The 15775-nt window shown below is 38.8% G+C and overlaps 1 protein-coding gene across 1 annotated transcript in view; it reads left to right on the forward strand.

The window, feature by feature from the left end:
• Window positions 1-1258: 1258 nt before the first annotated feature.
• Window positions 1259-15775, forward strand: part of RAB3GAP1 (Rab3 GTPase-activating protein catalytic subunit) — a 57913-nt gene continuing 43396 nt past the window's right edge. Inside the window, exons 1-7 of the mRNA XM_051212618.1 lie at window positions 1259-1391; window positions 2487-2759; window positions 2841-2893; window positions 3575-3635; window positions 8328-8463; window positions 8499-8571; window positions 9287-9400. Of these exons, the coding sequence (XP_051072808.1) occupies window positions 2727-2759; window positions 2841-2893; window positions 3575-3635; window positions 8328-8463; window positions 8499-8571; window positions 9287-9400 (470 nt within the window). The 5' untranslated portion in view covers window positions 1259-1391; window positions 2487-2726. The remainder of the gene's footprint in view (window positions 1392-2486; window positions 2760-2840; window positions 2894-3574; window positions 3636-8327; window positions 8464-8498; window positions 8572-9286; window positions 9401-15775) is intronic.

Consider the following 15775-nt stretch of genomic DNA (forward strand, 5'->3'; position numbering starts at 1 on the left):
ACAGCATGGTTTCAGGGAGGGTTACTCTTGTATTACCAACCTGCTGACTGCGGTAGACAAATGGACAAGCATCCTTGATCACAAGAGGAAGATTGATATCATCTACCTAGATTTCTCAAAAGCTTTTGATAGGGTCAGCCATACATGTCTTATCAATAAGCTCAAATGACTAGGTATCAAACCACCTCTAATCGATTGGCTCATGCCATATCTAAAAAATCGACATTTGACGGTCAGGGTTAATTTCACTTTATCTCAGGCTATGGAATGTCCTAGTGGGGTCCCCCAGGGCTCAGTACTAGGGCCTCTTCTCTTCTTGATCTGCATAAATGATCTTCCTCAACAGGTAACGTCATACTTATTACTTTTTGCCGACGACGTGAAACTTTGGAGAGAGATACGCAACCAAGACGATTTACAGGCACTTCAGGAGGATCTGACTCGACTTCAAAGTTGGGCAGACGATAACGGACTTACCTTTAACACTTCAAAGTGTAAAATAGTCCATCTGCGACATGTCGCAGACTACAGTTATAACTTAAGAAACTCCTCTCTAATAGTATCCCAAGTCGAAAAAGATTTAGGAGTCTTGGTGCCCATGATTTAAGGTCTTACGCTAACTGTGACAAAAATGCCTTCCGAGCAAACCTTGCACTGGTAACATTGAAGCGCATTTTTGGCCAGTTTGACGGAAGAACTTTCCATACAATCTTCAATAGTTTTATCCGTCCCCATTTAGAGTACGGAAACATAGTATTTCCTCCCTCACTCCAAAAGGACAAGGTCACTTTGGAGCGTATCCAACGGCGAGTCACGAAATCAGTTCGAGGACTCAAATTTAAACCTTACGAAGAGCGCCTCCATTCACTTAACCTTTACCCATTAGAGTACAGAAGTCTTAGAGGTGACCTTCTGATGGCTTATATTATCCTTAACACTTCTGGACATCCTCTCAAACACCTACTTAAGCTTAGTTCCAACACTAAACTAAGAGGTAACACCCAGAAATTGGAGACAAAACATAGCAAGACGGAATGTAGACACAACTTCTACTCCTTAAGAGTTGTCAAAAGCTGGAATTCGCTGCCGGCCGAGCTAGTCCAAGCGACTTCCCAGGAATCCTTCAAGAGGCAACTTGATCTATTCCTAAGGACTAAGGGTAGTATCACACTATGACTTACTAATATCTTTTCCTGTTTTATTGTCGACATACCTAGGTTCCTGCCTGGAGGATTTAGTGATCCCTTGCTACTAGACACGGAAGCATGTTAAGCGAAAGCTTCTTCTATTCCGTCCAAAACCATTTGAACCATTTGAAGATTGGAGCTAGGGTTCAACTCATTCAAAACTGTACGTTACCGTTTGGTTTTGCCGATTGGGTCTTGTTAATTGTACGCTTGTGTCATTTTTAACTATTTTATCCCTTCCAGATGATACTACTAATTTTCACAATTCCCCAGCACATCACATATGTATATTTGTATAAACTTCTAAGCTAGACACAATCCTACCGAAAGCTAAATGTTACATTTAGTGGTAAAAGTCAGACATAGCTTGCTCACAGCCTGACTGACGTGCATTAAACAGCAGCCGTCCCACTACATAAAACGTTATCCCTAGTTACAGGTAACTAAAATACCTCAAGCACTGAGGATATATATATATATATATATATATATATATATATAGCTGCTAGTCTATTCAAAGTCTCGTGTACTGTTAATTGTGGTTGTCGAGTTGACTTGGAATCGCACTATTACTGGCCGTTACCGATTGTTTTCATTTCTAGGTGGTTGCGTTGTGTGGGACCACAATTGTCTGGTCGCTCTTTTTCTTCTTAATAGCTTCGGGTAAGAACGGTGCTGTGCACGTCCTCTCAGCACCAAAAGTACTTTCAGAGTGGACACAGACCGCTACAAAGTTGCGGAGTCGTATGTCATACGCAAGTCTTGACAACTCAGGTTATCAGCGGTACCCAGTATCTCATTCCAAGTCTTAAAATCACCAGGGTATAGCAGCGTTTGAGAGTATAGAGTGTTAGATAGGTCAATAATACACGATCAAAGGAGCGGTGGCTCAAGGATTGAGCCTTATAGCTCCGCTTTTCACTGAAAACCAATCTGACTTGAGTAGAAATTTTGAAAGCTTGTAATCCACTGTTTAGATTATCTAAGGGTCTCATTAAATACCCACAGAATTCAGTCTCTGACAAAGAATGCGGTTATCCACCCTTTTGAATGATGAGTGAAACCTAGGGGCCACCAGATGTTCGTGTTTTAGTTAGAGGCAGTCAACATGTTTTTGCTGCATGATTATTAATCATAAAGAATATTAATATCTAGAGAATAAATTCAGAGGGATTCATTTACGATTGTCATTGTTAAGTTGCGTTTTTGAAGAGGTTGGATATTTACATTAGTTTTAGTAGCACTAAAGGTGTTTTTCTTTTATCATCCCTTTTATTAATAACGTTTTCGTCATTTCAGGTTCTTGATGGATCCAAATGAAATTTAAACCTCTTCGTTTCTGAGAGCTCTTTTCTACAGTCCGACGCGGATACTAACCAATATTCTGCTGTTTTTAGTTATCGAAATTTAAAGTCTGATCTTTGACTTATAACCACGGAAATTTCCGTTGAAGCAGTACTAGTAGATAGTGTGTTGCTTATGGATGTCCAGTTCACTATTTTGTCTCCAGATTTGGGCTCAGGGTGACCTAGTGCAAATATGCATGGTGTACTGAGTAAATTGACATTTGAGGTAAGTTCTGCAAAAATTTGGATGGTATGGTGTTAAAATCATAAAAATGCATTTCATACTAGCACTGTTTTTCTCTTGCAGGAGAGGAACGAAGAAAGTTTTGAGGATTATACAGCTGTGACTGACTGGGAAGTGTGAGTTACAACTCAAATTCGCTATTTGTAAATTGGTTTCTTCATTTTACTTATCAAAGTAAAGGTAACGGGAGTTTCCAAAATAGGTAATCCCAGATGTTTAAAGCATCCCTTGAGTAGCATAAAATAACATTGAAAGTCTTACTGGTTTCAGATTCAAAGTGTCAGTCAGAAAGTAAGTTTGTTAAGTTGTGATTCAGTTACCCAAGTAGTTCAGTGGATTCATTACAAGCGTGTCACTCAATTTCGACATTTATTATTAGTGTGATAGTGTTACTGTCAATGAGACTGAAGCATGTAAATGAAGCCTGTGATCTGTCTAAAAACAATACCTCAAACAGTCAGACTAGCAATTAAGTGCCCCAAGTAGTCTCTCTGTTAGCTCAACAAACCATTATTCACTCCTATTTGTGACCCATTATTTGCACAATCCATTTGTCAACGACCATTAAGAGTAAGTAGTGGTGGGTAACTTGTTTGTCCCTATGATTGATTTTAATTTGCATTTTGTGAATGGTCTAGTAATGTTTTTTTGTCTGAAACTAAGTAGATGACCGGAGGTTCGGATCTGTTAATTAAAAACTAAGTACTTTAGTTGCCAATAATTTACCATCATTCTATTGGATGAATAACTTATACATTCCACCGTCATTATCTTATCACCCATTCCTCACATTTCAGTTTTACACAAGAACTTGAAAATTGTTTAACAAGTTGGATGATAAAACAGGATACTGAAGTCGTAAGTTTCACTGATCAAGCTTTTTAGATATTTCCGCAATTATCATATCGTTTGCTTTTCCCGCACCATTATTTTCATTATTATGTTGCATTACTGAATAATTTACTGTTATCTCACATATCCCACGTCATTCCTGTTTGTCTGGGTGTAATCGGTGTAGAGGATATAAATAAAATGAAAAAAATTGAGCCGTCGGGATGTTGTAAACTAGCCACTAAATAACGATTTAATTCACAGTAATTTACACTTTGTTGAATTATTATGAAAGCCTTATCTGTAGAAACGAAAAAGAATGTAAGCAGCAGCATAATTTATACATTTTTGTCCCACATAAAGTTCGGAATTCTTAAGTACTAATTAATTCAACATGTAGTAAATCTTTTAAAAAACACATACACTCAAAAACTAATCATGTTTGGGATAACCTTCGTATATCCCCATTTGTGATAATTATTTTCCTCTAGTGCTTCTAAAAAGCATTTGATTTCCAGTTGCTGATTTCGGAGCTACGAATTCCATTTCACCTTTACCGGCTGGGTAGTTGTAGCCTAAACTTTTCTATCTTGTCAGATGGTTGGGCTTAGATATCGCAGTGACTTATTACGCCTATGTTGACTGGAAAACCTGTTTCTTTGAGTTTTACCCTCTCAGGTATGTCGGTCGGAGGGCATTAAGACTGGAATTTCCAATGGCGGGGTTGTACTTCTGACTGCACTGTGTGACGACATTAGGCTGTTCCCACAGAGAATCAGCATCTACTTCCTTCCTGTAACAAAAGGGAGGAGGTCCAAAATGGTCAACCCTAAAAATAACACCGCCTCAAAAGGTGTAGTTTTCAGAGTACAGAGCTGCGACATCAAGGACTACTCACAAAAAGACCGTGTGTAACAGTCTCTGGGCTGTGCGGTCACGCTTCCAGGTAGCCAAAACCTCTAATAATACATTTTCGTATTTAGGTCTCTCAATAAGTATCCTCCCACGGTTTGGGAAGTCAAGTAATGACGACTGCCCACACAAATAACAGCACTCAAGGTTACCTTGTTCACGATATGTTGATCAAGTATTCACTTTTAGTTTGGTTTTAGAATATAGGGATACTTACTAACGTCTGGCTATAGCTGTATTCATTGACCTTAGGGTATCACTTGACTCTGTTGACTGGGAGGTTCTGTGACAATATCTGTCATTGTAAGCTTCAGCAAAGAAGTACGTAAACTTCTTAAAGGTTCTGCTCAGGTACTTGGTCGAGTCAGAGCTTATAACGAATTGTCAGCCTCAAGTAGTGTTCTTCACGCTTGACTACTTCCCACTTTTACTGATTTTGTCATAAATCTTCCCTTAGAAATAATAATTCACTTAAATTTCCAGGAGTTCATCTACTAGGAGGATAACCTATCGAGTCTGTAGATTACGTTATTTATTTATTTAAACACAAATATTGGTACAAGGAGGTACCAAATACATATGCACCACATAATAATAATGAGGCCGGTAGCAGTTATCACTGATTTGTGTGAGGGCTGTGATACTGCCCGGGCACCCAAACGAAAGCAGACTATGTAGTCCTATTTGATAAAGATGCTGAAAAAATGCATTGTTTCTATCACCTTTAGCAACAATGTTACCATGTTTGGAATGCTTCTCTCCCTCTAAATATAAAATGTCACTTCGTTGATGGTCTGTGCCATTGCCCGTATTTATTGTAGTGTGTGAAGTAGTTAGGTGTGTTGACAACCTAACTTGTCTTGCGATTCTCATCAGTCCTCATGGGTTGGTGTTTGACAAAATCTCGCTATGAATTGACAAAGCTCAGTTAACGTTTTTCATTTTGCATCACTTGTGACACAGATGATACATCCATCTCTCAACCAAAGGGGTATATGCTGGGCAGCAGTCCGCTTTGTATGACTTCGCGGATGTAAAATATAATCTCTAAAAGTAAAAGGCCCTCATGGGCTACCATGGGTATTGTGGAACTACCGTGCGAGCAATATTAAAGTTGGGAATAGAGTTAGCAATGTTGGACAATCGATTGATAAGGTTATAAATCATCATCAACTGAGGTGTTTAGAGCAAATGGTACGTATGTCTAATCACCGCTTACCTCGATAGGTTGTGTTTGCTGGTGTGGAAGTAAGTTGAAAGAAAACTAAGGGCGACTGAACTAAGATCTGTCATCAGCTCATGAAATCATTGGTTGTTGGTCTGAGCTATGTTGGTAGATGCAGATTACTTAGTTAGGTTCCGTGTGATAACCGCAATCAAGTGCTTAGAGACTTAGGATGACATATTTTAGAGTTATTCACAATGGCGTAGATACATTCATTCTCTGTCTTCCTCTCAATCTTGAATTGAAGTATTTCTTCACACATCTCTCCACTGTCTTTACTTTTCATTGTCACTACATTATTCCTCTCTGTTAATATTCATCTTGTTAGTTTGTCTCTGTTCTAACGAATAGGGCCAGCATATATATGTACCTGGCTCTACTCTGATGATTACCCACTAACTGTTGACAAATTTCTTTGTCAATAACTAACATTACTTCTATTCTCGCCACCAACCCTATTTACATTGCTTAAGCTTTATCCCTACCCACTACCAATTATAATGCATTAAGTTCACGAAATGTTACTACAGGTCTCCTGAGATCGCGCTCCAAACTATGTTTGGGAGCTTTCAATGTTCGGATGTTAAGTCAAATTGGACAAACAACATAATTAGCTAGGAATTTAGAATCTCGTGCCATTGACTGGATAGGAGTATCACTAGCTCTCATAAAACATATAGTCTAAAGACAGAAACCTGCTTTGATGTAATGTGTTAAATTGAACAAATAGTCGCTTTTATCTCATTTAGTGTTCATTTTTGCTGTCTTAAACACTTTATGCTAAATTTCAATTTCTGGTAAATTCGCACACGTTGTTTTTTTGGAAACGACCGTTTTTGTCGGCCTACTGATTAGTCATTTTAACAGAATAGATACTTATTCAACAAGTATAAAGATTTTGATAAAGTGTTGTATTCCCCTGTTGTTGATATCCATTACTGCAGTTTATCAGAGCTGACATTAAAATGAGTGTGGCTTTCTTTTCTTTTTCTCTAATGATACATTGTAAAGGTATGAGTATAAATATCAGAAACCGTGATTGTCATCAAAATATTTACTTGGTATGTCTAAGTGCACGCTTTTTTCCCGCCAAAATATATGAGGATGTCACATTCTGAGAAACAAATTATCTATGACTAAACCTGTTAGAATTCTATTCTAAACTGGTTATTTATTTTTCTCAGTACCTTCATATCACTCATCTGGCTGAGATATTAAAAATATTTTAGAAATTTTACCAAACAGATAAACACGTTCTTCGAAAACATCGAATTCACTTTCGAAAGGGAAGATGAACATAGCAGACTACCATTCTTAGACCGTTTAGTTAGAAGAAATTCTAATAGACGTCTTAATCTAACTATATACCGAAAACTGACACATTCAGATCGGTAGATTGATTTTAACTCAGTACATCCATTCAGTGGAAAATTTCCATAGTCCTAAGTCTTTAGAAGAGCAACCAAGATCATTACTTCAGAAGATAAGCTTAAAGAAAAAGACAGTACAATAAACACCCTACAATTTAATAATTTTCTTAATATTATTAAAAACATTAAAACAAAACCTTCCTTTTGTAAACAACAAATTCAATGAAACGGATTGGTACTGTAGTTTTACCTTACCGCCAAGGTACGGCGGATATTGCAAACATACAAAATTGAAGCTATCTGTAGGATAACTGACACTAAGAAACGCTTTAGTTAGAATAAAATATAAGATCTCGTCCACTCCTACACGAAATTTTGTCTAGAGGATTAGGTTGTTTCGATTGTGATGCGTTCTACACTGGAGAGTCTTCCTGTGAGATCTCGACTCGAGCCAAGAAAAAAGTTAGCTCCACAAAAGTACCTAATAATTCCATAGAATTAGAAAAGCTAGAAGTTAAATCAGTGATAGCAGTATCCGCTATATTTAATAATCACGAAATCGATATTAAAAATATCAAAACAATTCAGGTTTTTCCAATTATAAAGAGAGGCGAGTAACCGAAACGTTTTACATAATACTAAATCGCTCTTTCCTCTATAGTAAAGAAGACCTATGATGCTGGATGAGTGTGAGTAATAAACTTAAATCACAGTTGTTTTGGTGTTATTCGTTGGTCGATTTCTTGGGGTTTGAGGCGAAACAAACTGAGTTCGGCGACCCTTATAAACATCAACACTGGTAACCAGATACGTTCAGCTGACGACTTCTAAATGCAGTGAAACGCAATTCCTGTATTCTATTCACAGTCACACACCAAATGCACTTAAGCTTGTGACAACTGTTTTGAGACAACCCGTTTAGTGACACCGACTGGTCAATTTCAGTCCTGAATGTAAATAAACGGTGAATTACAAATCTCAACTAAAACACGTCAAATAAATAATGTCCATAACTAGCCATCACTCAACTAGTTTTCACTTCCATCAACTTAAGACGTTGGTTACTGTTGGTTTCGACTATCCTTCCCTGTTTCATCCATGAAAGTCTACAATCTTATCCATTGGTGCTTCGCGCTGAAATTTTAACATTTTGTTGTAATAATATCGTTATTATTATATTTGTTTCTAATGCGATAGATCATTTATTTTTAGTCTTCAGTTTGTGAACGTGTCCAATTTTGTGGAAACTTAAAATTTGGTGAGAGAATCTTCAATTTAAGTTACTATAAATCTTGCATTGAATCTGAACAAACTAAGAATTCGACCCATACAATCACATCCGAAAGTAGTAGGTGTATAATATCTTCATTTAGATTATTCTAGTTTCGAGAAACTGTGTTCGTGTTATTACTCCCATACCTGATTTCAGTGGACGATTTATTATTCCATTATTCTGGTGAGTATTGTGTTTAATTCTCTACATGTTGAAGGTGTGTGAAGATAAGGGAGGTTTAACCTGAGAAGAAGCGTCTGTCTCGTTCTCTTTGATTTTGAATGATTTTTTTTAGTTGATGTCAACTGATAATAACTATTAATTTGCTGTTATATGACATTTGAGTGACCTTTAAGCAACGCCAAATTGACCATAAAGAAATGCACCTGCCTACTAGAGTCGAAAGGGTGTTTTAAATTAGTGTGAGAAATCAGAATCACTTTTAAGGTTTGATTGTCCAATGATAACTCATACTATCATGAAGAGAGGTACAATCTACACCGTTTCATTTGATAAGATTAGCGAAAACATCTGCGAATTGTCATTAAACAGTAGTCTAAGTGGTTCTTTTCAAGGGTGAAACTTTGTCAACAGTGTTAAAGAAGCAATGTATAACTAACTCTCCATTGAATCATTTCAACATTAGTCCATTTCTAGTGAAATAATATCAGGGTTAACTTCTGCTTAATAAGCAGAAGTTTCTTTCATAAGTTCTTAATACTAATTGATGATTGTTGATATATGTTTTTATTATATTCGAAGCATAGAATATAAAACTTCATACAATTGTTTGTATTGATAAATTATTCTTGCTTAACATAAACTATCAATTCCTATCAATAGAACATATCTCTTTTCTCTTGTTGTTTCTCATCTTTTCATGTTTAATAACATTTAGGTTTGGTTTATCTCATGCATTCATTTTAAAACCTGATGATGGTGTGATTAAAGGTGGAACACGACTTAGTTTATTGCTTAGTTCAGTTGAAATGGCTGTTTATGCAACACGATGGTGAGTTTAATGAGTATAAATTGTATTTCTTGTTAAAATCTTTTCTCTTCTATTATGAAATAATTTCAGAATCAACACATGAATTCATCTGAATTCAATTAACTCAATAAAATTACTAATGATTGAAGTATCTGGTCAGATCCTTTTCTTTAGTGGAATATTTTTCAAAGATTTATTTCTAGGGGGGGAGGTTAAGGTCAACAAGAACAGAACAAGCTGTGAAACGCATATGGATAAATTCGAACACTTCACTTCTATCTGAAATTTGTACTGATGATGTCGTTCATAAGAACGATGAAAGCTCCACAAACAAACCATCCAGCTCAGAGAACAAAACTCCATCAAAAAGAGGTTAAACCTGTCTTTTCTGTTGACAATTATACATTCAAAATAAGAAATACTCTATAATCGTTTAGCATACATTATGTCTACAGCAAACGTTTTACAATTCCTACATTTATTGATATTTACGAGAAAAAGTTAAGTGTGAAGGATTCTTGCATCAACATATATTGTTCCCTATTATGATAAATTACCAGGTACAGACTCGTGTAATTGGTTTTGAGCTACATTTCAAGTGTGAGAGCTAATTATTACTACCTGGTCGCTGGAAACAGTGTAGTTGATGAGGGATTTTTAATGATTTGTTTGCTTTATGTTGATTAATATTGTTTTTAGGTTGTTTATATCTATGAAGAGAGTCCACGAAATAAATAAATTCATAATATTATACTTCAGTTGTTTCTGATTAAAATTATATTTACTATGACAAAGAGTGGTTTATCACATTTTCGTTCCTGTACACACATGTCAAAGCTGAAGTGTTTAATGATAAGACGATATACAATAGATCAAAATAAGCATTTATTGTTTGCTAACATCTTAGGGATGTCCAAAATTGTCCACTACCTGGACATCTTGTTGTGCTAATGAGGTATGGCAACTTGAACCGATGCACATATGTGCCTGGTCCTACGTTGTAGCTGACTGATTGACTGCCTATTAAATGCCTGACAATTACAATTACGAATACTTTATTATCTTTCAGACAGACTACTACGAACATGCTTTAAAAATCTAATAGAAATTTATCTCTATAGTTTTTTATATCTATATTCTGCCATAAGTGAATGCAAAATAATAAATACAACGGAAGATGACATTCAAAGAATATTAATCTATTTCTAACAAGTTTAATAAGCATTTAGTTTTGTATAGTGAAACCAATTGAGTTCAAGGGAAATAACGTGTTGATATGGAACTAAATTGAGTTAATTCAGTCATGGACTGCATGAACTGCAAACACGAGAGAACCAAGCTGGCTTTAGACCTGGTCGTGGCTGCATCGACCACATATTCACCATTCGTCAGATTCTAAAACACAGGCATACTTATCGGCGTCCGACAATGGTGGTCTTTCTCGGCTTAAAAGCAGCATTTGACTCTGTAGACCGCGAGATTCTGTGGCAGTGTCTATCATTGAAAGGCGTACCCCAGAAGTACATAAACTTTGTGGCGGCTCTTTACTCGAACACTACTAACCGAGTCAGGGCTTATGGCGAACTGTCATCTACTTTTGCAACCTCAAGTGGTGTCCGTCAAGGCTGTCCACTTTCTCCATTTTTGTTTAACTTCATCATAGATGTTAGGTTCGTTAACCTTGAGGATACTACTGATTCGACTTATTCGGAACGGAACGAAGGCTCAGGATTCAGAGACTCAATAGACTATTCTGGTCCGTTGTCTTCGACTCAGCTAACTCGATCAAGAAGTCTTGGTAAGGCGTAGAAAGTGTATTCTACAAGCAACAGCAGATACCAAGTCAGGCAGGCAGATCAGATCAAGCATACAAGTCAAGCGTATTTATACAATTATTTACAATCGATATTGTCATAGAAAATTTTTAAACATTAATCAATGAGTTCATTAATTAACCTATTTGCGCATTTAATCGATAGTTCACCAACTGACCTATTTGCGCATTTAATCGATAGTTCATCAATTGATCCCAATAAAAATATCTAACATTCAATCGATAAGATGATCGGTAAGATAAAATTTAAAATATGAGTTTGGGGATCTATCGTCCCCAACACTCCTCCCCTTTTTAATAGCGGGCTTTCCTGGGGTCAACCTGCATCTTGACTGTAGCTCGCCGTTCTCTTATAGGCCATCGTCTGGGACGTGTTTCAGCTTGTTGTTGAGGTTTTTCTTGTGGTAGAGTTGCCGGTAAGTTGAAAGTATCAAGCAAGATATCGAGGGGAAGATTTACTCCTGTTGATGGGTGGTCTGGGGCTATCCGCTTACGTAGTTGATTTCGGTGTCTAGTCCATGTGTCTCTTCCCACCTTTACCTTGTACATAACTTGGCCTAGTCTTCCAACCACACGTGCTTCGATCCAAGGACCATGATTTGCTGTGTAGTCTCGAGCGAACACAGGGCATCCAACCTCGTACGCTGGAAGCTTCTGAGATTTGGTCTGAGATGGTGGTGGTGTGGTTCTTGGGCACATGAGACTGTGGATCGTCCTCAATTTCCTTCCCATCAGGATCTCTGCCGGGGACTTCTGCTGTGGTAGCATATCACTAGGTGTTGTTCGGTAAACAAACAAGAAATTCTGCAGTGTTTCTACTGGCGTCCCCTCCCCTTTCGACTTCATTAGAGCTCTCTTGAATGTATCCACAAATCTTTCTGCTTGTCCATTTGACTGTGGGTGGTAAGGTGGAGAGCGGAAATGCTTGATCGATAGGCGTTTGCAAAATTCTTGAAATTGGCTTGAGGTGAATTGCGAACCGTTGTCGGAAACGATTATATCCGGTAACCCATTGCGAGAGAACATCTCTGTCAACAGTTGCATCGTTTGGGTTGTCGTTGGGGGCATGACGGGAACGATTTCTGGCCATTTCGAAAAGGCGTCAACAACGACTAGATAGGTGATTCCATTAATTGGGCCTGCGAAATCGACATGTATCCTGGACCAGGGATACTCAGGCTGTGGCCATGGGACTGGTAGTATTTTCGCGTTACACTTAGCTGCTTGCTGACATTGTGTGCACTTGCTTACTAAATCCACGATATGTTGGTCCATGAGGGGCCAATAAGCATAGCTTCTGGCGATGGATTTCATTCGTTTTATACCAGGATGACCAGTGTGGAATTGCTTTAGCACCTCTGATCTTAAGGACTCTGGCACCACTACTCTATCTCCAAACATCAAGCATTCGTTTACGACGCATAATGAGTCCCGACGGTGGTAAAGCTGTTTCAAGTCACCATCGAGTCCATTCGGCGACCAGCCATTAGTGACGTATTTCATCGCTCTCTTTATGATGGAGTCGTTCTTGGATGCAGATTGTATTTCAGCTGCTGAGACTGGCAAAGCACGAATAGCAGTTGTCAGGTAACACTGTGCGTAGTCCTCTGTCATTAGGGAGGCAATAACTGTATCTTCGCCGGCCGTATGGTGTTCGCTGATAAGTCGTGACAAGGCGTCAGCCTGACCAAACTGTTGAGTGCGCCGATACTGAATGTCAAAATCATAACCCAGAAGTATCAAAGCCCATCGTTGGAGACGGTTTGCAGAATGGGCTGGAACACCAGATTTCGAACCGAAAATTGTGAGAAGAGGCTTGTGATCAGTGAGAAGAGTAAATCTTCGACCGTACAAGAATTTGTGGAAACGGCGTACTGCAAACACAAGAGCCAGAGCCTCTTTTTCTATTTGACTGTACTTTCTTTCTGCTGAAGTTAACGTGCGAGATGCGTGCATAATAGCTTTCTCTGTTGCGTCTGGGAACTGATGTGAAATGACAGCACCGAGTCCAAAAGTTGAAGCGTCTGCAGCGACAATGATAGGCATGGACGGATCGTAGTGCGTCAATAATAGTTCAGAGCTAATGATGGTTTTCAGCTTGCAAAATGCAGCTTCACATTCTTTTGTCCAATTCCAGCTGGTATTCTTATTCAGAAGATGATTTAGCGGGGCGCGTATGTCATGCATCGACGGAACAAAAGCTGAATAGTAGCTAATTAGTCCCAGGAATGATCGTAGCTCAGAGATATTAGTGGGAGTTGGCATCTGTTTCATAGCTCGGATGTTTTCAGGATCTGGTCTGCGACCTGCGGCATCAAAGATGAATCCCAAGTATTTAACTGACTTCAAGAAAAACTGGCATTTTTCTGGGCGTAATCGGAATCCGTTATCGCTGATGCGTTGTAGTACAGCTTTCGTGCGTTCTCTAAGCTGTTCTAACGATGTGGCAACAATTAAGATATCATCGAGATAAGTTGCGACCCTCGGGATACCCGATAGAATGGTATCCATTAGTTGCTGAAAAATTGATGGAGCTGTTTTAACACCAAATGGTAGGCGATTGTACTGAAACAAGCCACGATGAGTATTTATGGTAAGTAACTCTTTCGAATCTTCAGCCACTTCCACTTGTAGATAAGCATCAGCGAGGTCCAGCTTTGCAAAGAACTTCCCACCATTTAACATCGTGAACGAATCTGCAGGGACTGGCAGTGGGTAGTGATGCTGTTCGAGAGCTGCGTTAAGACCTGTGGAAAAATCTGCGCATATTCGGATTGTGCCATTAGCCTTCTTAATAACTACAATGGGTGCTGCCCAGGCAGAATAAGAAACAGGTGTAATAACTCCCTGTAGTTGAAGGCGGTTAAGTTCTTCGTCAACTTTCGATAATGCTGCGTACGGCACTGGTCTCTTTGGACGAAAGACAGGTTTAGCTCCAGGTTTCAACCGAAGTGTTGCTTTCATAGCAGTGCACTGACCCAATACAGGTTGGAAAATGGTTGAAAATTCCGTCATTAGTTTTTTCGAATATGCTTCAGGTTGATGAGGTTGTTTCACCAGATGGCATACGGTGCTTAAAGGAACGTCAGCTAAATGTAGCCGGTCATACCAGTCTAGTCCAAGTAGATTAAGATCAGCTGGTGTGATGTAACATACACCGGTAAACGTCGAATCGTGAAAAGCCACTTTACAATCTAGTTGTCCCAACAAACGTAGGTAATTACTGCATGCAGTTCGAGGTTTTTGTGTTGTTGGAACCATGCGTGGTCTTCCCATTCTGATCCAATATTTTCGTGAGAGAATTGTTACATCAGATGCAGTGTCTATTTGCAATCTAAACGTGTGCCCATTAATATTAAGGGTAATAAATTTCCTCTCAACTGGGGTTGAGTTCTCACAGCTTGCTATTAGACTCAACGAATTCGTGTTGGATCTAGTAGGTTTTCTGGTACCTCTGGAGCTGCTCGGCTTCTTTTTTCGACAAAACCCATCTTTATGACCCACCGCATTACATTTCCTGCACCGATGTTGCTTATATGGACAGTATCGAACAAAATGCCATGCACCGCAGTGCCAGCATGGAGCAGGAGGATTTGTTTTTGTCTGTTGACCTGAACTCGATGTCGCTGAGGCAGATTTATGCGAGTTGCGTGGTTGTTGGACTACATGAACTTCGGTACGATCTGAACCACCACGCTGGACCATCGTAGTGTCACGCTGTAGATTGATTAGGCGTTGATATTCGTTTGCAATATCATTAAGGGTTAGTTTTGGATCTTGGTCCAATCGACTTAGCAAACGTGTTCTAATGTCACTGAACTTCTATGATTGAAGGCTGCAGATGAGAATGAGTGCTTTAAATTGGTCTTCTGTAAGCGACTTCAACCGGAAGCGTTCACATTCTCGGTTAACGATACCCACATGTGTGAGAAAATCAGCATCTTCGTTCATAGTGAGCTTCAGACATCGATAACGCGCATTGAATAGTGAGGAGTTGTCTCTGAATTGTTGGCTCAATGACTGGACAGTGTCCGAGAATGAGCGATCGCGTGGGTTTAGAGGCAGAATTAGTTTGCAATGCCTGTCTAGTTCATTAGGACCCAACTTTCGAAGCAGCAAGCGGACCTTCCAAGCATCATCCTGATTAGCAAAGTCGAACTTGAATAAGTCTTCGTAACGTCGAAACCACATATCAAACGTGACATTGGATTCTGGACCGTAATGAAACTCGGAGATACTGTTAGCGATACCATCAACTGATGGTGCAGTAGTAGTAGGATCAGAACTGCTTGGTTGAGTATTAGACGTAAGCTTTGCATCTGCTAACATCTGAATAAGTTTCATCTGCTGCTCGAGTAATAATTCAAGTTTAGAAGGATCCATGTTTCCAAAACCACCGTCGCCAAATTGTTAGGTTCGTTAACCTTGAGGATACTACTGATTCGACTTATTCGGAACGGAACGAAGGCTCAGGATTCAGAGACTCAATAGACTATTCTGGTCCGTTGTCTTCGACTCAGCTAACTCGATCAAGAAGTCTTGGTAAGGCGTAGAAAGTGTAT

The sequence above is a fragment of the Schistosoma haematobium genome, chromosome ZW (genome assembly GCF_000699445.3).
Source record: "Schistosoma haematobium chromosome ZW, whole genome shotgun sequence".
In the NCBI taxonomy this organism is placed as follows: Eukaryota; Metazoa; Platyhelminthes; class Trematoda; order Strigeidida; family Schistosomatidae; genus Schistosoma; species Schistosoma haematobium.